This window comes from Dipodomys spectabilis, unplaced genomic scaffold (assembly GCF_019054845.1).
Source record: "Dipodomys spectabilis isolate Male_0828 unplaced genomic scaffold, ASM1905484v1 ptg000366l, whole genome shotgun sequence".
In the NCBI taxonomy this organism is placed as follows: domain Eukaryota; kingdom Metazoa; phylum Chordata; class Mammalia; order Rodentia; family Heteromyidae; genus Dipodomys; species Dipodomys spectabilis.
This window is the reverse complement of record NW_024871043.1, coordinates 1786195-1808772: the sequence shown is the minus strand read 5'-3', so window position 1 is coordinate 1808772 and position 22578 is coordinate 1786195. Positions and strand designations below refer to the sequence as shown.

Below are 22578 nucleotides of genomic sequence, written 5' to 3'. Positions count from 1 at the left end.
TGGGCCCACAAGGTTTCCCTCCGAGAGTCCTAAGGTCTTGGCAAGAGACTCCGTTCCTTCTTCTGCCTTTCGAGATAACAGCAGGCCCCGCTGGCTGCACGAGACCTTGGAGGACGGCAGCGTCGCGAGCTGATTACGTCTCAAAGGTTTTGCCGGCGCCGAATTGTTTTCTACCGAGAACGTTTCAAAGACGATTCGTTCCACTAGGGACGGGGCCCGCGAGATCCACCAACTGCCCAAGGGAAGGAAGGTTTGCACGGCCAAGTCTTCAGCCCCAGGGGTCCGAGACCGAGGTCCAACGGCCCTTCGCCCGGGAGTGCTGCGGGTGCGCGTGCGCAAGCTGCTGTAAAAGGCTCCGAGGAGTGCCCCGCCCCCCCAAAAAGGCGGGAGCCACCAATCCCAGGTGGGGCAAAATGGCGCGGGAGGATGAGCTAAGGGAGTTCACGCGCAGTTTCTTCAGGGGCCGACCTGACCTCAGGTGCCTGGGGGGACTTAAGAGCTGGGGTTGGGTGGGCAGGGTGGGACTCGGTCTTGACACCTGTCTCTCTAGCACGACCACACACTCCGTCGTGCGGCGGAAGTACTTGGCCCACGTGGGCCGCGACCACTTGGAACCCGAGGAGAAGCAGGTGCTGAAGAGGCTGGTGGAGGAGGAGCTACTGCAGATGCTGGTGTGGGCACCAACCTGGGCTTGGGAGGCAAGGTTTGTTGCTGAGGGGGTGGGGCAGGACATAATCATGGTGTGTCTGCCCAATGTGCACATACAGGCAGATGACGCCGCAATGAGGGAAGAGAAGCTAGACCTCACCAAGAAGTTGAAGAGGTCGCCCAACTCCTCCAGTGACCCAGCAAGAAAAAGATCTCGCTTTAATTCAGAGTCAGGTTAGTTCTGTGCCCCAGCACCTGTGCCCTCCATCATGGACTCAAAAGATATTCATTTATCATAAGTCATCGGGCTTGAACTCAGGGTCTGAGTGCTGTCCCTTAGCATTTCTACTCCAGGCTAGCGCTCTACCACTTTGAGCCACAGCAGCACTTCCGGTTTTCTGGTGGTTCATTGGAGGTAAGTCTCACAGATTTTCCTGCCTGGGCTTACTTTGAACTGTGATCCTCAGATCTCAGCTTCTTGAGTAGCTAGGATTACAGCCACCAGCACCTGGCTCAAAAAGCTATTGTAATTCATGTATTATGTCTCAGAGCATTAGTTGACAAGGCGAGGAGTCAGGAACCAGGAATAAGGTGGAGGGATAATAGCTATGTTTCATTTTGACCTTCCATCCATCTCGAGAGACGAGGCAACCTAACCCTGTCTTCTTTGCAGAGTCCAGCTCTGCAGCCTCCAGCCCAGGCTGCTTGGCATCCCCAGCCAAGGAGAAGGAAAATCCAACTGGAGCCTCAAAGGAAGTAGTTGGGAGCAGTGATGAAGAACCACAAAGGGACATGATGGCAAAGACAGGATCAGAAAGCAGTGAGGAGTACAGTGAGAGCAGGAGCAGGAAGAAACCTGGGACCAAGAAAAAGCAGGCAACAGGCAAGGCCTCAGCCAAGAAGCAGACCAGGGAAGACAGTGAAGACAGTGAGGAAGAACCGATCCAGAGGAAAGCAAAGCAGGCAGGGGGCCGTGGAGAAGCTAAAAGCCACCGGGAAAGTGAAAATGAGGAGGAGCAGAGCCTAGCCAAGAAAAAAAAGAACAGTGAGGAGGAAGAGGAGGAGGGTGTTTGGAAGCCCAGAGCTGGAACCATTAGGGAAAGTTCAGCACAGAAAGGGAGAAACTGTAAGCAGAAAAGCAGGGCAGGGACACTAGTGAGCGACTTGGGGCAGAGTGAGGAAGAGGAGAAAGAGGCAGCTGGCAGTGGGGATAACCAAGAGCCTCTCGCGCAGACCAAGAATGTGGACAGGACTGTGTGTAAGGATAGAATACAAAGTGGAAGCAGTGAGGATGAAGACAGCGGGACGGTGCCAGTAACTGTTCAAGGCACTGCAAAGACAACCAGCTTGGGCAGTGGCAATGGTGAGGACAGTGACACAGAGAGGGAGGTGAGTGACGGTGAGGAAGGGACAAGTCCCAAGCGGGAGAGAAAGAACCGCTCTTCCAAGAACTCCAAGAAAGGCAGGACACGAAGCTCATCTTCCTCTTCAGATGAAAGTCCAGAGTCCAAGGGTGGCAAGGTGAGGATGCAGACAGGGTGGGAGGCCACCATGAGAGAAGAGGGAGACCTTGACTCCAGCCCAGGAGCCTTGGCTTCCAGCTGCTCCTTCCTTGGTAGGCTGGCTCTGGTCGCCGTGGAGAGGACCACCCAGCAGTGATGAGACTAAAACGCTACATTCGGGCCTGTGGCGCCCATCGAAACTACAAGAAGCTCCTGGGTTCCTGTCACTCACACAAGGAGCGTCTGAATGTACTCCGCGCTGAGCTGGAAGCCCTGGGCATGAAGGGTAAAGTGAGGTGTGCCCTGGAGGCTGGGAGAGGGAAGGCCTGGGCTTTGTGGGAGGAGAGGCTCATGAGCTGCTTCTGCCACAGGCAATCCTTCCTTAGAGAAATGTCGGGCACTAAAGGAGAAGCGGGAAGAAGCAGCTGAGGTGGCGTCACTGGATGTGGCCAACATCATCAGTGGTTCAGGTCAGAGTCTTGCTTCCCTTCTGCCCAGGAGAGCAAAAGGTCTGACTGACAACTGATCTGTTCACTTGTCCCCAGGCCGGCCTCGCAGACGTACTGCCTGGAACCCTTCAGGAGAAGCAACACCCCCAGGGGAGCTATACCGCCGGACCATAGACTCAGAGGAGGAGCGGCCTCGTCAGGCACCCCCAGACTGGTCCCATATGCGTGGCATCATCAGCAGTGACGGCGAGAGTAACTGAGCCCCATACCCTTGCCCTTCAGGAAGGTCCTCCCACCACCTGTGCAAAGTGTACATAGCACCCCTGCTGAGCCTGCAGAGCAGGAAGCAGCCTTCAGAGAAGACAGAAGCCCTCAAAATCTCGGTATATTATTTTTCTTCACATTCTCTGTTTAGGGTGTCTACAGGGGTTATTTTTTAAGACTCAATAAAGGAATGTTTATAATTACATCAGAACCAGCCCCCGACTCTTATCCCCTGTACTTTGGGAACCAGGAACCTGAAGATAAGCTACTGCTGCTAGTAGCCAGAGGTCTGGTTCCTTACTGGGCCCCCAGTCCCTGGACCCTGTTGTCTGGTCTGTTACCAGGCCGTATCAGCAGTATGGCTCCTAACCTTCCCCCACCTTGACCAGTGGACCCCTCTCTGATCAATGTTAAGATACAGCTGCTAACTAATGTCCAGTTGGAAGATCAGAATAACTGGCCTTAGAATGTGAAACACAAACTGGCACAGCTGGTGATTGTCATCCTCCTTTGCTGTTTAGTTAGCCCAGGGCTCGCTCTCAGCCTTTAACAGATGAGAGAGACCTAACTCATCAGTTAGGGTCGTCCTACAGACCTGTGAGGGAACTCTTGCTGTTAGGAGGCTAGTAAGGTGGGGAGACACTCTGGGAGTCTGGGCTTTAACTAGACCTTCTGAGAATCTTTGAAACCAAAGCAAAGGCAAGCAGAGGAATTTGAGATCAAGAGATTGGCCTGCTTTTGAGTCCCTGGATCCAGTTAGGCCTGAAGTCACTAATACCACTGTAAGTTTTGGTTACACAGCCAGTCCTGGGACTTGAACTTAGGGTCTGAGCACTGTCCCTGAACTGCTTTTTGCTCAAGGTCAGCACTCTACCACTTAAGCCACAGGGCCATTTCTGCCTCCCCTCCCCTCCCCCTCCCCCCTCGCTTTCAATCCTGGGGCTTGAACTCAGGACCTGGGTACTGTCCCTGAGTCTCTTTGTGCTCAATGCTAGTGTTCTACTACTCTGAGCCACAGCTCCACTTCTAGTTTTGTGGTAGTTAATTAGAGGTTAAGAATCTCATGGACTTTCCTGCCCAAGCTGCTTTGAACCACGATCCTCAGATCTCAGGCTCCTGAGTAGCTAGGATTACAGGCATGAACCACCAGCACCTGGTTTCTGGCTTTTTCTGATAATTTATTGGAGATAAGCGTGTCAAGGAGTTTCCTAGCCATGCTTGCTTTGAAGGATCCTCAGATCTGTCTCCTGATAGTGTCAGCTAGGATTACAGGTGTGAGCTACCAATACTCAGCTAAATTCACTTTTTTATTGTTGGTCATAGGGCTTGAACTCAGGGCCTAGGTGTTGTCCCTGAACCTTTTTTGTCCAAGCTTAACACTCTACTACTCTGAGCCACAGCTCCATTTCCAGTTTTCTGGTAGTTAATTGGAGGTAAGAATCTCATGGACTTTCCTGCTCAGGCTGGCTTTGAACCATAATCCGCAGATCTCAGTAGCTAGGATTACAGGTGTGAGCCACCAGCACCCGGTGGTTAAATTCATTTTTAGACAGTATCATTTGCCATTGAACTGTCTTTCATATGTACCTTCGACAAAAAGGTGAGTCCTGGGATCTGTTAGAATAACCAACAGTTTATTAAAAGCTTGTCTTGGGGCTCGGTGCCAGCCCCACAGCTGAGGGGGCTCCCGTAACTGCACCCAGCCGGGGAGCAGCCCTTTTCCAAGGTACTTCCCTTGTTCCCTGCCCCAGCCCTGATCCCAATTGGAAAAAAAAAAAAAAAAAAAGGACAAGACGGCACAGGACGTCAGACAGCAATGGGGGATTGGAGACCTAGGCATCCAGACCTCACCCCACCTCAGGTCCTTCCCACGGAAGGCTTTCACCCACTCTCCCGACCTTGGGCTCCAGTCCTGCTCTGCCACACCACAGGTCTGGGGCCCTGTCATCCCCAGTCCACAGCCCCACTGCAAGGGTAGTATAGTTCTCTGAATATAATATATCTAGACCCGCCCTTTCCCTCCCCCAGGGAACCAGATGAATATTTGACACGCACAGCTCCCTCCTTGCCCAGGTGGTTCCGGAGGGAGACCCTGGCACCATGGTGGGGAGGCAAGGCTCCTGGTCAGCCTTAGAGCACTGATGCCCAAGCTGGTGTGGGGCTACTGGCCAGCCCCAAGAATCTCATGAGATGAGGTCTGAGGGGAGCTGAGCCAGCATCCTGTCCCACCACCCTTGGGTGGGCCTCAAGCTGATAGCCTGCCAGGATCAGGCTCTACCCACCCCCACCCGGCCCCAGTCCTCTGTTCACCACCCTGCACTTCAAGAATAGAAGTGGGAGGATCCGTTGAGGATGTGGGAAGCAACACTGGTGCTGCGGCTCAGAGGCCCAGGCACTGCAGCGGCAGGGGGGCCCACGTTCTCACTGCCACCGCCCCCCGAGGCTGCCCGCCGCAGGGGCTGGGGGCTGTTTCTTAGTAGCAGCAGAGCTCCACCACGGGGTGCCCCACTCTGTGATGGGGGTCCCAGCCAGTTTGGGGGACCTGGAGGAGCCAACAGAGCTGGCTGGCGCCACGCTGGGGGGGGCATGCCTGGTGGGGGAGGGCCGTGGCTCCAGTGGGCCCCTGAGCGGGGGACAGGGCGGGAAGGCCAGGCAGGGGCAGGAGGTGGGGCAGGGTAGCCCTGGGCAGCAGCCTCAGCTGGGATGCCCCCCAGAGCCATACTGGAGAAGCCCAGTCTCATGCTCTCAGCATCGAAGGCCTCGATCTCACGGGCCTGCCGCTCAAGCAAACTCCGTATTCGCTCGGAGCGCCCTGTCTGCAGGGCCAGCAGCTCTTCTTCCACCTGGGGTACCCAGAAGAGGGGTGAGAGTCTCAGAATGGGGAGCTTGCCCTCCATACCTCACCCTGGAGGCAGAGACCCTTACCCGTTGCTCCAGCAGTGCCCGCCTCAGTGCTACTCTCTGCTCTAGCTCCCGCAGCTCCCGCTCGTGCTGGCTCTCGGTGCGGATCTTGATCTTGCTCTGGTAGGCGTTAAGCAGCTCTAGCTCCTGTTGAAGCTGCTGCCTCAGGGCCTGGAACTCTGCCTCCTGGGTCTCATCAAGCCGGAGCTGGAGGGCAGCAAGAACCAGTTTTAGGGACCTCTTCCCCTTCCCCCACCGTCCTCCCCTGCCCCAGGTAGGCCTGGGCCCTAAGGTGGCAAGAAGCAGCGGTCTCAACGTCTATCAGAATGGAAGATGATCATACCCTGTGGCACAGCAATTACACTTGCAGGAATTTATCCCCCAGGTATACTTGCACAAGTGCTCGAGGTGTTCACGGAAGCGTTGGGATAGCAAAATGCTGGAAACAACCTAAATGTCCACCAATAAGGGATGGGTTAAATAAATTTATGATACATCCATACTAGGGAAAATTCTACATTGTAGCTGGGCTTGGTGGCTCACCCAGTGACACCAGCACTCAGGAGGCCAAGGGAGGAAGATTCTGAATTTGAGGTCAGCCTGGACTATATAGTGAGACCCTGTCTCAGGAAAACAAGATAAAACAAAAACACCAAATTCTATATTATTTAAAAAAAAAAAAAGTATATGTACTGATATGTAACCAGGTCCAAAAAAAATTAAGGGGGAAAAAGAGAGGAGTATGCAAAGTATAATTCCATTTGTATTTAATATTTGTAATTTTCCAAATATGCATTGGGAAACATCTACAAAACAGTTATCATTGGCAAGTTACCTCTGAGAGGTGCAACTGGGTGAGAATGGGGCCCTCTGACCGCTTATACTCCATGTACGTTTTAAGCTGCCCACTCCAGTGATGCATGTGGTTAGTTTTTAGAACAGCAACCTTCCAAATCTCCTGAAGTTTTGAGTAAATGAGCCCCAAGGGCCACACTCACTATAATCTGCTCCCTGTTCACATAGTTATAAACTAACTCAGGCCCAGGAAAAAATTATAGCCAACTCTTTTCCTTGGTGGTTCTTTGTAGAGTAGATAGGATGGCTTTGTCAAGACCTTAAGAAAATGCTAAGAGAAACAGTAAAACCATCGAGAATATGAAATAACAAAACCTTTGGGGAGAACACCAACAGTGAAAGCATTATCAGTTTTCCAAGCATAAAAAGGCTCATCCTTTTTGTCCGTACCTCCCACCTTCCACTGCCCGTTAACTAAGTTGGAAATACAGAGGCCAACCTCCACTGTCTCCCTCTCAGGTCCCCAGGCCTCACCGCCTGTGAGCTGAGCATCTCTGAGATGGACTGGTCATACTGCTCCGCCAAGATCGCCAGCTTTCGGGTCTGTTCTTCCTTGAGCCGCTTAAGGAGGCTCTTGTGCTGAGCTTTGGGTGTAGTTTCCAGCAAGTGTGCCCGCAGAGCCTTGTACTGCCGGGTCTGGATCTTACACGTCTCCTGGAACTGCTTCTTGATCTGCAGCTCCTTCGACTATGCAGCGGATGATCAAGGGGAAATGGGGGCAGGGGAGAGGAAGAGGAAGAGAAGGAACAACCAGGGGAAAGGGAGAGAAGAGGAGGAAGGAGACAGAAGCAGAGACAGGGAGAGGGAGAGAAACAGAAAACATGTTAGACAGAGGGGGCGGGGGGAGCTGTATACAGACAGACATGGAAAGATGGGATGGTGTTGAGACAGATCAGGAAGGTCTTGATGGGCAAGAGATGCCAAGAAAACAAGACAGATTCCAAGGGTACATCCAGAGTGGGTGGAATGCCACGGGAAGGAACATCAGAGTTCATGGACAGGGTACTGAGAATCTTTAGAGGACTGAGAACACAGAAGAAGCTTTGACCATGCAACAAGGGAGAAAATATGACCTCCGGATAGGAGCATGTGAGCAAACATAAGAATGTGCAAAGGACTAAGTGAGAAGACTTGAGTCACACAGAACACCCACAGAAGGCAGCACAACTAAGGAGAGAGGAAGGCCCAGGTCCAGAACCTCAGGGAGGAAGACAGGGAAGGAAAAGCACCGAGCTGAGAAATGGATAAGAAAGGTTTGCCCACTTTGGGCCACAGAGGGAAAGGGGGCAAAGGAGGTGGCCAGAAAGGGCTTGACATGTTCAACAGGCAGCATCTGCCACCTGGACCAGATCCACATTCCAGCCTGGCCCTACAAACTCAGCTCCCACTCCGTGCCCAACCCCTCCCATGGCTCCCACACTCTTAACTGGGCCCCAGCCCACCACCCTCAACTGTGGAGGGTCTGTGGTCCCATCCCCCAACCCTCTAGGCTAATGCCTGATGCAGGGAAGAGATGCAGCTCCCAAACAGAAGGGAACCCAGTAGGCAATGGGTTGGGGAAAAGACCGAGGATGAAGAGACCTAAGGACTTGGGCCCTAAGGGCTCTCGGGAAGGAACCCACAAATAAGCAAGTGATGGGACCAGGAGGCTCTGGGGCAGCTCTGTAGGGACCCACAGCCCAGGGCTGGTAGTGGTCATGGTGTGATGAAGCTATGAAGGCAGAGGATGAGGTTGAGGAGTGAAAGGAATTGAGATAACGCAGATGGGGTGAAGAGGTCATGGAGCTGGGGGCCAAGGGTCCAGATTGGGGGCAAACCAGGAAGGCTAGGCGGCAGGACAAAGCAGACAGAGGCAGCCTGGGCCAAAGGTATAGTTCCGCTCAGATATTTTATTTGTGTTTGTCTTTTTCTTTTTTTTTCTTTTTTTCTTTTTCTTTTTTTTGGTAGGGGAAAGGGGACAGGTTGGAAGGGAGACAGAAAAACAAAATCAAAGAGGAGAAAAAACAAAAAAACAAAAAAACTGTAATTTTGTTCCCACCCCACCCCCCTGGCCCCAGGCCTGAGTCAATGAGGGTGAGGATGAACACACACACAGTGGGAGAACAGCAATAACTTAGGGGTCAGGAGAACACAAAGTGTGACTTGTGGGCTCTATGGTGGAGGAGGCTGCCTGTCTAAAGGCCCCAGAGGCTGGGCTGGCCTGGGGGTGGGGGGACATGCTGAGGGAGGAGGGGTGGAAGGAAGGAGAGGACTTGGGGACTGAAAAAAAAAAACCATCACTGAGTCCTGGGAGATAAAGTGCTCGCTGCTCTAGATTTGGGCAGGAAAGATTGGAGTTGGTTACCTCCAGGGAGGCAGGGCCCGGAACTGGCGCGTCCGGGATCTCCGCCCAGTTAAGGCCCCTGGTGGTGGCTGGCGGGAGGCAGGAGGACCAAGTCGGCGCTGGCTGCGTGGTAGCAGCCGTGGAATCCGACTGGGCCTTTCACCACGAAGCAAGCCCCAGCTGGCCAGTGTGTGGATGGCCCAGGGGGGCAAACGGGAGGCTAAACCTTGACTGGCCCGTGCTAGGCGCCAGTTCCAGCCCTTGCACAAAGCCCAAACCCTTGACAACAAGGCGAATGGGCGCCGAACAGTGGGAGGATTACCCCTCCGAGGTCCAGGAACAGGCAGGCGGCTTCGGAAGCCATCTTTGTTGGTCTTGGGGTAGAGCGCAAACAGGCCCCTGTCACCCACAGCCCCAAAGCCCTGTAGGGCCTGGAAGGCCTTGGGTGATAGGCGCAACAGAACCCGCAACCAGAGTCGAGAGATGCTCCTGCGGATCCAGGGGCCTTGCTGCCGCACCCATTTGCCTCCAGCTGCCATAGCTGCCAGGGGTAGAGCCAGGCCTGGCCAAGCCAGGAGCCAGGCTGCCCCAAGCCCCAGAGGCACACCCATAAGGCCTCGGCGCCAGCTCAGGCTCAGGACAGCCCCTAGTGCGCTGCTCTGGGCCAATACCAGAAACAGACTGGGGGGCAGATGAAGAGCTGTACAAAGGAGTAAGTAGGAGGCCCCCAGGCCTACCAATCCCACTTCGAGGGCTAACAGTGCTGCCTGCAGGCCACCCCCACCCTGGGCTGCCAGCAGTGGGAGCAGCAGCAGAAGTAACAGGGGCAGGAGACCAGAGGAAGACCCCACTGCGAAGGAGAGGCCAGCAAGGAGGCCGTGGGACAGGAGTCCAGGGAGCTGGCTAGCAGGGCCAGGCCTTAGATGTGGTGGAGGTGGTTCTGGAGGGATGTCTGGGGAGGGGCAACCATCTCCAGGATCCCTAAGGGTTCCAACTGGAGCCCCTTCCTCGTCCTCCTCCTCCTCCTCCTCTGGCACTGGAGTCAGTGCTGGACCCTGGACCCAGCAGAGATCCAACTCCTCATCCAGAAAGCTTCCATTCTCCTGTTCCCACAGCCTCCATGCCCCAGCCGCCTCCTCGCCGGCAATGCTTCTTTCCTCAGGTGCCAGCGATGGGACTCTAAACTCCTCTATCTTCTCCTCTGGTGGATCCCAATCTTCCTCATTATCCAAATTCCTATGTTTTTGTGAGCTGAGACTAAGGGTTCCTGACTCTTCCCCCAAAATCCTCTGCTCCTCTGGCTCCAAGGTGCTCCCTTCCTTTCCCAGAATCCTCTCTGATACTGCTTCCTCCTCCTTTCCCAGCACCCTTTGGTCCAGGACTGTCTCCTGGCCAGATGAGCAGGGCTGCTCTTCACTAGGAGTGCCTGTGCTAGGTGGTCTCAGAATGCCAGTAATGGGGTGTTCTGGGGGGCGCTGGCCTGCACGTACTTTGAGGCTCTTGGGCTGCTGGCGAACCTGGGCCGCATGCTTCTGTCGTAGCTCTTGTTCACGTCGCTTGTTGTACTCCAGCTGGTTGCCCAGCTCCGTCTGGTGCTGGAGGCGGGTGAGTTCGGCTCGTGTGCGCTGGACAGCCTGGAGCTGCCGAAGCTCCAGCTCCCGAGTGGCCTCATGCTGCCGCAGCAGCAAGGCACACTCCAAGTCCTTCTGTGTCTGTTTCTTGTTCAAGTCCTGAAGCAGAAGGGAGGCAGGCAGGGCCCAGGGCCTGGGTCAAGGAGCTTTGTTTGTATCAAGGCAGGAAAAATCCCCAACTCCTTGGCAAGGGGAGCCGATAGTGGGGTGGAGGATAGCTGGCCTGGGAACAGAGGTCTAAGGACCTTCTTGCAGGACCCAATGAGGATGGGAAGCAAGAAGGGTATTAAAGAGAACCTGAATCACAACATCACTCCAACAGAGGGGAAAGAAAACTTGAGGGAGGCAAATAAGAGAGAGATGCCAGAATGCTTGACTCATGGTGGGTGGGGCAGCCTACCTCTCGCAGCAGGTCCTGGTCCAGGCTATGACGGGCCAGCAACATCTTGCGCTTATACTGGCGACACTGCAGCTCAAAATACTGTCGCTGGCGCCTCAGCAGCCCTGCCTCCTCCTCTGCCTGGCACTGTTGCAGCTGCTCCTTCTGCCGCAGCAGCCACTCTGCCTTCTCCCGCTTGGGTGTGCTGGGGTTCTCCTGCAGTTCCTGGATGGGGCAGTGGGGAACAGGGTCAGGACCTTACTGCCCACCCTCGGTGCTCCCCCCACTGCAACGGCTCTAGCCTACCTCCTTCAGTTGCTCCTTCCGAAGCTTATAGGTTCGCTTCTGTGCCTCCAGCAGGGCAGCCAGCTCTTTTTTCTGCTGCCCGAGGATGTGCTGCTGGAACTTCCGTTCCTCTGCCTGGGCAGCTCGTGCCTCCTTCTCACCAATGGCCTGGTGCCGCCGGGCCAGCTTCTCAGCTTCAGCCCCAAAGCCAGCCCGCTGTGCCTCAAGTTCCCGCTGCAGCCGTGCGCTGTGCTCCTCACGTTCACCCCTCAACCTTGACTCCAGGGCCAGAAGCTGCTTCTGGTGCTGTCGCCGCATCCGTTTGTAACCACTTAGCTGCTCCCGCAGGGCTGAATCCTGCTCATGCTCCTGGATCTGCCGGCTGACCTAGGGTGGAGAGGGGATCAAAACACACTCAGCACTGGCCCTCATTTTATTCACACAGATCATCTTGGTGCTCCATGGGGAAGAATACAGCTTTCAGACTCATGGTTTCATTCTTATTCTGGACCTTCCCCACACTTAACCTCTCTCTTTGAGCCTGTTTCCTCAGAGATGGTAGAAATATTATCTTACTTCATGGGTTGGTGTGATCCAATGAGGAAAAAAAAAGGTGACGAGCACAGAGCCGGCACAAAAATAGAAATAACTCAGATTTAGTTCATAAGAGTGAACAGTCAGACCTGGGTTCAGATCCCAGCTCTGCCTCTTCCTCCCATGTGACTTCCTTTAGCATTTCTTGCCTCATCCATGGGCAATTCATATACATAGGCACAGCGGCAAGCTCAACACTTACACAGAAGAGCATCCGCAGACTCTAAACACAAGTGCTGTGTCCTTTACCTTCAACAAACATGGAGGACACATCACACCTCATGGCCTAGCTGGGATGGATGCTGGAGAAAGAACACTGGGTCTAGATGTCCTCACCCAAGGGTGATTGCTGGTCCTATTTGCAATTACTATCACTGGCTCTTAAGCTAGTCCAGGTGGTCAAGGTATTGGAAGCCAAAGACCTCTCTGCAAAGCACCACAGAGCACGAAGAACTGTGGCAACTGAAGAGCTGGCTTCATGGAAGCCCTGGCCTCAGACAGAGGCTACAGGAATACAACAGACCTACTCGGCAGCCGTTACAGGGACAGCTGGCACCCAAATGCAGCCAAGTGGGAATGTGACCTTATAGGTTTATTAAAAGCATGAATAAATAACTTTGTCTTATGAAAACCTTAACACTTTTTTTTTCCTGTAGACAGAGAAAAAAATGGGAATGACTTAATTCAAGGAGAGGACCAAGATACTGTCTTCAGGACTTAGGACCCACCAAAGAACCTGGGCAAGATTCTCCCAGGGTGGCTGAAAAAATGAAGCATACCACTGAACCCCATTCTGCCCTCTGCCTCCTGAATCCAGTAGGCCTGAAGGTACGATACATGGGCTGCACATGCCCATGGGTGCAGAGCACCTGACTAGCCAGAGGAGCCGGGGAAGCCCCCAGGAGCTGTTATTTATGGCAGGTTGTGAAAATGGATTAAGAATTTCCCACATTACAATACCAAGACCGGACAATGTGACAAAAGTCTGCTGGGAAAAAGGAGTAGAGTCACGGAGAGGAGAAAACTAGGGAGAGCAGCAAATGAGAACAGAATCTAATTAGTTGTTTGTCCCGGAACAAAGTCACTTCAAGACTTGAAGATAGTCTGGAGTATCCAGGTAACTTGGAGAAGGTGATGAGCGGCTGCACTCACCAGAGAGGCAGTACGAATGGTGGCAAAATGGTCCCGGTTGCGGCAGTAGGCCCGGCGGCGGGCAGAAGAGGTGGTGGAGGTGGGAGCTGGGGCTGCAGGTGGCTGGAGTGGGCTCGGAGTTATCTCCGGCTGGTAGGGATCATCATACAGGTTGTCAGAACCCTAGAGGAAGTGGAGGTGAAAGGAATACCCATCTCAGAGGCCACTGAACCGAAAGGGAGTTACTAGAGGAGGAACAATCATGTTCCTCAGATAGCTCCTGAGGACAGTTCAAGCTAGGCTGCTTAACTGTCAGGCCCGCTCAGGGTGAGCCACATACCGGCAGGCGGTGGATTATAGAGCTGTGGGAAGTAACCGTGTGCTCGCCCTCCTGCATCATGGCCATCTCTCGGGCTTCAGGGCCTTCTTCTTCCTCCTCCTCCTCCTCTTCTTCCTCCTCCTCCTCTTCATTGTCCGAGGCATCTGCTAGGCTGTTGACTGAGCTGCTCTGGCTGGAAGCACTGATGGACATGCTGGGCACAGAGTGACTACTCTCCAGACTGGTCAGTGTCCCTGCCCGGTGCATGTAGGGCTCGGTCTCCTGTGAACAGGGCGTGGTCTGTTGGGCAAGGAAGGGGAAGGACAAGGAGTGTGTGCATGGAGGCAGCACAAGCAGTCAGAGGGTATGCAGAAGTAGGGGGTGGGGGAAGTGGGAAAGGTGGCAGGGTCAGCTGGGTCACCTCCTCCTCCTCTGGTGCCTCAGCACCAGGACCATTGGGGGCCTCTTGGAATAGAATCTTTTTCATCTTGCGGTACTGCAGGTTGTCCAGTTCCCGCACAGCATCCTTGGTTCTCTGGATCAGGTCCATGATGACTGTGGGTGGCCGCTCCCGGAGCACAAAGCGGTGCTAGGGGAAGAGAACATTGAGACTTGCTGCAACTCCCACCCCATCATCCCATTCCAATCCAAGGCTCTGAGTATTCTCACTGGCCTGAAATATTCTCCTGAGGCCCAAACCCACCATGGTGAATACTTTCTTTGTCTCAAACCCCTCTCCCACAAAAATATGTCTACCACTCAATCTCCATTCCTTAGACAGGTCTCTTGTTTTACAGATGTGCTGAAGGCCACGTCAATCAGGAGATCTGAATTCTAGTCTAGTTCCACTATTCAAGTGTTATGTAGCTGGGTGCTAGTGGCTCATGGTGGGCACCAGTGGCTCACATCTGTAATCCTAGCTACTCAGGAGGCTGAGAACTGAGGATCACGATTCAAAGCTAGCCTGGGCAGGAAAGCCCATGAGACTCTTTTCTCCAGTGAACCACCAAAATGCCAGAAATAGAGCTGTGGCTCAAGTGGTAGAGTGCTAGTCTTAAAAAAACCTTAGGGACAGTGCCCAGGCCCAGGATTGGAACAAAACAAAACAAAAAAATAAGTGCCAGGATTGGCACACACAAGAAACATGCCATGTGATCTCGGATGTATCATAAGGTCTCTTTGGGCCTCAAAAGCTATTCCAGAATTATCAAATAAGTAGGTCAAACTAGATTGTCTAAATCAGTCCTAACTAGAGATCCTTATGGACCCTTCAAAAGTGTTTCAGGGGATACCGGGTTGTGTCTCAAGTGGTAGAATGCCTGCCTAGCTAGTATAAAACAGAATTCAAACCCCAGAACTGCCAAAAACAAACAAAATCAAAACACCAAGTGAAATCATACATTGACCCATGATAAGACACCCTAGGTTTGAGGCTTGAATTACATCAGATGAGTGTGGCATCGCCGATTATCTCATGCTAATCAAAAGCTCTAGCTCACAATAAGATATGGGGGAAGTTATTATTATTTAGAGATTAAAGCAGTCTGATAGAAAAAAATCTTTCAAAAAGGAGTCTACTGGGCATTAAGGATGATTTGTGAATGAAGCTCCTAGTAGAGAAGGGCGTTGGGGAGGGTTTCTTGGCCTCCACCAATCTGCAGTTTTAAGGGAATACAAGCCAGTAAGCCCTCACCTTCAGAAGAACCTCTGAGGTGGGTCTATCTTGAGGGATTTTCTGAAGGCAGGAATCAACAAAATTCCGGAAGTACTCAGACCTATAAGTCACAGAGGGCAGGGGACAGGAGAAGTAAGAATGAGCCAGGCAGCTTGACTCCATGGTCTAGCCCAGTTCCAGATACCCCAGTACTCACCAGTGTCCTGACTGGAGTGCGGGGGACTCATTCTGTGCAATGTGGTATAAGGCACTCATCGCGTTCATGTTAAACAGTGGTGGCTTCCGCTCCGCTATGGGAAAGTCAGTAGGGGAGAAGGTGAAAGATGGCAGGTGCACAGAATAGACTAGAATGGAACTTAGCAAGGTTTCAAATCCCAAAGTCTGAATTAGGAATAACATGACCTTGAACAATTCACAATTATGTTGAATTTTCACTAGTTCCTTCCTCAGTAAATGTAGTATCTCCCCTCTCTGATACGAGCAGAAAAGGGATCAAAGAAAATAGCATTCAGGACTGGGAAGGTGGCTCAGTGGTACAGCGCTTGCCTGGCATGCATGAGGCCCTAGTTCAATTCCTTAGCACCACATAAGCAGAAAAAGCTGGAAGTAGTGCTGTGGCTCAAGTGGTAGAATGCTAGCTAGCCCTGAGTTGAAGAGTTGAGGGACAGCACCCTGGCCCAGAGTTTAAGCACCACGACCAACAAAAAACAAACAAACAAAAAAGAACATTCACAAATGCCCACAAAAAGGCAGATAGAATCACACATTCAGTTATTAAATAGTACTTATTAAGAAACAAATAGGAGCAAAAAACTTGCGAAGCATTATGGGGAAGATAAAAGAATCTACACGGGCTGGGAAGGTGGCTCAGTGGTAGAGAGCGTGCCTTGCATGCTTGAGGCCCTGGGTTTGATTCCTCAGCACCACATAAGCAGAAAAAGCCGGAAGTGGTTCTGTGGCTCAAATGGTAGAGCACTAGCCTTGAGCTGAAGCACTGAGGGACAGCGCCCAGACCCAGAGTTCAGGCCCCACAACCGACAAAAAAAACAAACAATCTAGACTTGCTCTCAAGGACCTTTTACTCTAAAAGAAAGGTTAAACAGGAATGATCAAGTAACATCAAGTCAGGCCTCGGTTCAGTAGGGAGCACTTAACTAAGGTAGTGGACAGAAAGCCATTAACTACTACAAAACCTTTAAGGCTAAGAATTGGCAGGATTTGACAGGTGCTGATAATCAAAGCTCCAGGATGGTCAAAATGGACTCGAGTTTGGAGGTCTAGGATGCCATCCCCAGAGGATGGGATGGGACGAGGACAGTAATGGCAAGGAGGAAAGAAGAAAGGAGGGAGTAAAGGGGAGACCATACTTACCCAGCTCAATGCAGGTTATCCCCAAGGACCAAACATCCACTTTGCCATCGTACTGCCCTTCATCCATGGCCAAGATCACCTCTGGAGCCATCCTGAGAGAATGAGAGGAAAGAGGTGAATCACCTCTCAGTCTCCACAACTCTTACTCCTGCCACCCTGGGAGCTCTTTCCACCCACCACCACCCCTCACCAGTATGGGGTGCCCACGAAGGAGTTGGCAGGTGCCATGATGGATGCGGAGCCGAAGTCCCCCAGCTTCACTAAGCCTGGCTCTGACAGCAGGATGTTTCCAGCCTTCACATCCCTAATGGAGACAAAGAAGATATGAAATGTCTCAAGAAAGTTGGGCAGGGATGTTAGCAGTTCCCAAGACAGTTGCAGACCAGAGAAATGAGGGGTGTGTGGCAAGCACTCTTATTCTAGCCATCTCTGGCACTGCTGTACCTGTGGATCATGTTGTGGGAGTGCAGGTAGGCCAGGCCTTGAAGCGCCCCATGGGTCACAGCTGCAATCTCCACTTCCTGAAGGGGCTTCTTGTGCACTGAAGAGGGGAAAAATATCAAATTAAAGGGGTTGGTAGGTGGGACTGGATTACGATCCCTTTATCCCTTCCCTTATAGCTTCTTTGCGCCCTTATCCCACTTATTGACCAAGTCACTTACCTTCTAGAAGGTCAGAAGCTGAGCCCAGACAATACTCCATCACCAGCTATGAAAGGGTCAAGCATTAGAGATCAACAGATCCTGGCTACACCTGGCCTAGCATCCGTGGGAAGATTCTCAAAACAGAGCTACCTATCCCTTCACTCAGGTGATGCTCCAGAAGACATGACAGGAAGGAAGGGCAACTGGAGAAAATGAGGAGGTGGTGGGAGAGTCCCTGGCTAGACAAAGCCCAAGTTATTCCCCACTACTTCCATTTGAATCCCTTTAACCCTCTATTCACTCTTCTCCTCCTCCAGACCACATGCCCCCTTCCACCTGCTACCTACATCACTCTTCAGCAAACCTCTTTCCCCCCAGACTGATCCTATTGCTCTTGAATTTGTCTGAGAACTAAAGTAGTCAGGAAAGACTTCCTCTATCTTAAGATCCCACAATGGCACTCTGAACAAGGCCCACTAAAGAAACTGGGCCAGGACAAGATGGGCATGAGGAGGGGGAACAGCTTACCCAAGCTGTGTGCTCCCTCAGGTAACAGCCCCGGTACTGAATGGTATTGGGATGTCGGAGCTTCTGCAAGAACCGCACCTCCTTGATGATGTCCTGCCATTTCTATAAAGTCAGAGTGGAAGGGAGTTACACAAGCTGCATCTTGAGATTGAGGTCCTCTGTACCACAGCCTGGTCTTAGGGAGCTTGACTCACCTCATTTGATTGCTTCCCACTGTAGGACATCTTCTTGATGGCCACCACCTCACTATTTCGAACATCCCGGGCCTAGAGGACCAGATCAGAGGCTGGTGATACATCTTCTTCTCCTCCAGCACAGGGCAGGGGGAGATTTGCTGACCCAGTAGGAGGAGACAGGAAAGGTTGGTCTCGTGGAATGGCTTAGAAGGACTGTCTGGAAGTTCACAGAGTGAAGAGAGTCCCCATCCGTACTTTACTCCCCAAGCCCCAACTCACAAAGTACACAGCTCCAAAGCTGCCATGGCCAATTTCCCGGAGGTCAGAGAAGAGCTTTTCAGGGTCATCCTTGAAGAAGAGCTCAGCCACATCAGGGTCCTTCAGGCTCCCAGCCCGGCCCCCAGCTGGCATGGTGGCCCCTGGGGGCCCTGAGAGTAGGGCCTCACCTGGGAAAGGAAGATGGGATTCTTAGCACAGGCCAGGACCCACAGGGAAAGGAAGAGGCCCCTCCAGTTCCTGACTTCTCCTCCCCACTCATTCTGATGAGGAGGAGGCACTGCTGAGAAAGGACAGGGGGAGATCAGGAGCAACATCCAAGCTCTGAAAAAAATGAAGTTGCCTTGGCAACTAGATCACGGGGGCTGCGGCCCTGGAGTCCCTAAAATTGCTAGGAAGGCACTGCGAAGTCAAACACTCACCACCCCTTTCACCCCCTCAACAAGTTCACATTTCCTTATAACCTGTTTTCCCTCCAGATCCCCACGTCCTGTCCCTCAAGTCCCATGCTCCCAACAATTTCCAGGCACCTTCCTGTTCCCGTTGGTGCTGAGGCCCCCTCCTCCTTCAACCTTTCACACCCTGGAAGAGAACAGGAAACAGCTAGGCCGGAGGTAGTGGAAATCCGGCCATTGTTCCAAGTGGGTACTAGCCCAGAAGAACCTGGAGACTCACTCTCACAAAGGGTAGGGATACTGTGGCAGGGAGATCTAGAATGGGAAAGCCAGGGATGGAAGTGGCATCTGACTTTGAGGGCATCTCTGTGATCTGGGATGCCTTACTTGTCTAGTCCCATTGCATAAGCAGCATATACACAGGATATCTGTGGTATGAACAGCATTTGTTGACCATGGGTAGTAAGTACCTCACTGCATGCTCATCTCAATTTTATGGGGCATTCTCTTTACTCCTATTTCACCAGTGAGGAATACAAGCTTAGAAAGGATAAGTGACTTGACCAAAGCTGTCTCACCACCAGCAGGCTTTTGGAACAGCTTTATGAAACCAGCAGGGCAGGGTTAGAATCAGGATCAGCATTTATCAGACAAGTTGCTGAGTAGCAGAGGAAAAAAGGACTACAGGCTCAAACCTGTAATCCTAGTTACTCAGGAAGTGGAGAGTTGAGGATCGCGGTTTGAAGCCAGCTCAGGCAGGAAAGTCCATGAGACTCTTACTTCCAATTAACCACCAAAAAGCCAGAAATGGAGCTATGGCTCAAGTTGTAGAGCACCAGCTTCGAGTGAAAAAGCTAAGAGACAGCACCCAGACTCTGGATTTAACTCTAGTACTGGTGCGCGCGCGCGTGTGCGCGCACGCGCGCGCACACACACACACACACACACACACACACTTTCTCTAAGGTCAGAGACCAGGCAGGACTTTCTCTTCACTAAAGCCTAATTGCTTGTCACTCAAGCTTGGTCCTGTCCTACAGGAAGTCTCCCTTGACTACTCCAGGCCTTGGAGGGTGTTCCCTGATCACCCAGCCAAATACCAAGAAAAAGTTGCTGCTGGTGATCAGAATCAGACTCTCAAGGGGATTCCAGGAGAGAATCCAAGCTAAACACAAAGGCTCCTTCAGCAGAGCTAGCCAAGAAAGAGTTCTAGCTGCTTAAAAGCACCTAACAATTTTAGCAGGTAATTATATTTGGTTGTGCACTGTTTCCTGTTGTGTTGTTAAATGTTGTCTCTTCAACTCAACTGGAAGCTGAAGGGCAAGGAGGGAGTCTGACTGTTCAGGGGCCCAGGAGGGTAGAAGGCTCAGAAAGGCTGAGATCCCTTGTCCTCAGCTCAGCCCACAACAGCAGCCAAGTTACTCAAGGCCCCCTTCTGCCAACAATGGTGCCTGAGCACTCCTCACCTGCATCACAGATCACACAAGAGCAGGTGCTCACAACCTGCCAAGGCAATCTTCCTGACCTCTTTACTAGCACCAACCTCATGGCTGCCAGGATCTCAGACCACATAAAAAGGGTGCCAGCCATTGGCACACAGGTTCTCTTCCTCATAAAAACAACAGCATTTGAGCCATTACCAAGGTCTGTGCTAAATCAAAACCATGTTTTAAAAATCAATGTTCATATCCTTGTGTCTGAAGAGAAATCTGTCCTCATCATTGAGCTGCCCTACCAGTATATTCCATCTGCACTGTTCAGCAACAGCTTTAGATAACTCCTTTCCATTCTTGGTCTTCTCCGGTTAAATGGATTATTGTAGTATGGGACTCATGAGATCTCACTGAAACACTATGCAGACACTCAACATATGGATTTTTTTTTTCTTTCCCTGTCTCTAGGGTTGCCATAGGCTTAATGCTTCAGGAAATCATCTTACCCCAACTGCCAAGCTTTAACTGTCAAGAGAGGCCACTATGGCCATCGTTTGTCAGAAGGGCCAGCCCTTTCAGAAACCCAAAGTCTGAGAATGTGGTAAAGATGAAGGTCATGTTAGACAGAAAATGCACAAAGCAGAAGCAGGAGTCACAGGCTCCCCTCATGAAAAGCTCCTTAGTATATACAGCCCTCCTAGAAAGGAATCTCATCACACCCCCATTTTCAGCCCTCACCCCAAATCATCTTCCTGTGGGCCTCTCTGGCTAAGCCTAAGCTTGGAAGAAACATGGCCAGAAACAAGTGTGGGTCAAGGGCGAGACCTGGCTGAGGACTTAGTTTAAAATTCCCATTTAGCTGTGTGACCTTGGGCAACCTCTCTGGGCCTCAATGTTCTCAACTGTAAAATGGGAAGACAGCATTAAAAGAGCTTTCATAGGGTGAATGGGATGTGTGAGGCCAAAGAGAATGGATAAGAAGTAATTTGTAAAGGAAGATCACTTGATAAATGTATGAAATGTATACCAGCAAGGTTAATTGTGGCCAGGTGAAAACATTCTCACACACACACACACACACACACACTTCCTTGCAAGGACAAGACATCCAACCAAATCAGGCATGAAAAGCAGATAAGCAGACCCACCATGGCAATCAGAGGCATGTGAACCAACACCCCAGAGCAGTCAGGAAAAAGAAGTATAATCATGAAGAAGAGGTGGCTACGAGGGACAAAGTTAACAGAGAAGACCAGAAAGGTACAATCCATGTAATTAACTCAAGTACCCTAGGGCATGACATTAGAGACCTGTCACCTGAGGTCCCCCATCAACCAGACACAATGAAGGGAAGAGGATGGGGAAGAGGGTGGCAACACAAGGCAAGGCGGGCCAGAGGCTGACCACGGGCCCAGCTGGGGTTCCCCATCCTGAAGAGAGGGCCTGCCCCAGCCCAGCCTCTCAGAAAGGTCTGCTTCTTCTGTGCTAGACACAGGGACCCGCGCCCCTGCACCCCGTGTCTCACCTGGTAGGGGTCACTATGGTGCCCCAGCGCCTCCGCTTCCGCCTGGAGTCCTCCAGCGGCTCTGCCAAGCAGGGAGAGGGGCAAGGAGACCTTTCCCCTTGCCACCTCTTCCTCGGCTTTCGCCCTTCCGGGGGGGCGGGCCCGGGAAGCCGCCCCTGGAGGGGAGGGGGTGACAACCTGATCTGACCTCGCGGTCCAGTCCTCCCCCAACTCGAGGGCGAGAGTTGCTGAATCCCGGATTCCTGGTGTGGGGGGGGTCTCAACCCCGTATTTTTACGCACGGAGAAAATGAATCCGCTCTCTGAAGGCCTGGGGAGTGAACCCCGGATACTGGTGCACACAGGGGCCTGAACCCCAGAGATCGGAAATTCTGTAAAACAGACCCCCAGGTTTGGAGAGGCTGGGACCCGAGTCCCGGCTATCTGGAACAGGAGGGCTGATACCTGGGTATTTGAGAAGCGGGGGGGGGGGGGGGCGCAGCCCGGAAATGTGGACCCCGGGAGCCTGAACCCGGGTCTCCGGCCACCGTCCGGGGGGCCCACCCCGAGGACGCCCGGCCGCACGGCCCCTCTCACGCCGGGGTCCGAGAGTGACAGCCCCCGCTCCCGCCCTGGCCTCCTTCCTTCCTCCTCCTCGCTCTCGAGGACAGCCGAGAGACTGTAGCTAAGGCGCTGCCGACTGTCTCCGCGCCCTCTCTCCCTCTCCTCTTCTCCGCCTCAGCCTCTCTCCGCACCACAGCCCGGTCTCGTCCCGGTCTCCCTCTCCCTCTTCCTCCCAATTCCAAGATGGAGACCGGGCGGGAGCGCGCAAGCGCGGTAGGAACGCCAGGCCAAAAGAGGCGGAGCCCCAGGGAAAGAACCCCGCCCCTCCCGCCTGGCGGCTGCAGCCCGAGAGACTCGGAGTCACCGGGCCCGAGTGCGCGCGCGCCCCGCCACGCGGACCCTGGGTGGGAGGGGGCGGGGAGACGGCTGGGCTTGCCGGGGGAGGAGCCCAGCGCGCAATCCGACGACTGGTGGCGGACGGAGCAGGGACGCATGCGCTCACCCCGCCTTCGCGCCTAGCTCGAGCTTGTTGCTAGGGCAAGCTTGGGGGGGCGCGGGTGGAAGGAAAACGATAGTTTGCGCCTGCGTGCCGGAGGGAGGCTGGGAGGGGCTGGGGGAAGGCTGCGGTTGTTGCCGTTGCTGGACGCGGAAAAGGCGGGAAAATGGACCACTGTTAAGGTAGTAACTATTCCGTTTAGAGTAAGCCCCAAATGCAAGGAATTGATCATGCAG

The 22578-nt window shown here is 52.9% G+C and overlaps 2 protein-coding genes across 7 annotated transcripts; one reads left to right on the top strand and one right to left on the bottom strand.

The window, feature by feature from the left end:
- The first annotated feature begins 316 nt into the window (after positions 1-316).
- Hirip3 (HIRA interacting protein 3) lies at positions 317-3071 on the top strand. Of its 2 annotated transcripts, none has more exons than XM_042666690.1 (7): positions 317-403; positions 551-671; positions 768-882; positions 1322-2169; positions 2268-2436; positions 2522-2620; positions 2696-3071. In XM_042666690.1, the coding sequence occupies exons 2-7, from the start codon at positions 666-668 to the stop codon at positions 2857-2859; spliced, it is 1401 nt and encodes a 466-aa protein (XP_042522624.1). In that variant the 5' UTR covers positions 317-403; positions 551-665; the 3' UTR covers positions 2860-3071. The 2 variants fall into 2 exon arrangements, with proteins under 2 accessions (XP_042522624.1, XP_042522623.1); XM_042666689.1 differs by having other exon boundaries at positions 396-478.
- Positions 3072-4476: 1405 nt separating this feature from the next.
- Positions 4477-22361, bottom strand: Taok2 (TAO kinase 2). 5 transcript variants are annotated; one of them, XM_042666578.1, is made up of 19 exons: positions 21305-22361; positions 17955-18121; positions 17694-17765; positions 17500-17601; positions 16990-17035; positions 16772-16868; positions 16518-16631; positions 16328-16419; positions 15153-15246; positions 14975-15056; positions 13703-13870; positions 13303-13581; positions 12984-13145; positions 11259-11624; positions 10974-11177; positions 10433-10672; positions 7094-7306; positions 5789-5971; positions 4477-5706 (listed from the first exon to the last, which is right to left on the bottom strand). In XM_042666578.1, the coding sequence occupies exons 2-19, from the start codon at positions 18084-18086 to the stop codon at positions 5185-5187; spliced, it is 3168 nt and encodes a 1055-aa protein (XP_042522512.1). In that variant the 5' UTR covers positions 18087-18121; positions 21305-22361; the 3' UTR covers positions 4477-5184. The 5 variants fall into 5 exon arrangements, with proteins under 5 accessions (XP_042522512.1, XP_042522513.1, XP_042522514.1 ...); XM_042666579.1 differs by having other exon boundaries at positions 13303-13563; positions 21305-22088; XM_042666580.1 differs by lacking the exon at positions 4477-5706 and adding an exon at positions 6108-6214 and having other exon boundaries at positions 5841-5971; positions 21305-22087.
- Positions 22362-22578: the final 217 nt, after the last annotated feature.

Excerpts from the sequence above, each read along its gene's own strand:
- Hirip3 (XM_042666689.1), top strand. The coding sequence starts at position 414 with ATGGCGCGGGAGGATGAGCTAAGGGAGTTCACGCGCAGTTTCTTCAGG. Across the intron at positions 883-1,321 it reads TCGCTTTAATTCAGAGTCAG|AGTCCAGCTCTGCAGCCTCC; the intron begins GTTAGTTCTGTG and ends TCTTCTTTGCAG. Across the intron at positions 2,437-2,521 it reads GGAAGCCCTGGGCATGAAGG|GCAATCCTTCCTTAGAGAAA; the intron begins GTAAAGTGAGGT and ends CTTCTGCCACAG.
- Taok2 (XM_042666576.1), bottom strand. The coding sequence starts at position 18,086 with ATGCCAGCTGGGGGCCGGGCTGGGAGCCTGAAGGACCCTGATGTGGCT. Across the intron at positions 17,602-17,693 it reads GTGGGAAGCAATCAAATGAG|AAATGGCAGGACATCATCAA; the intron begins GTGAGTCAAGCT and ends CTGACTTTATAG. Across the intron at positions 13,871-14,974 it reads CCTCAGAGGTTCTTCTGAAG|CACCGCTTTGTGCTCCGGGA; the intron begins GTGAGGGCTTAC and ends CTCTTCCCCTAG.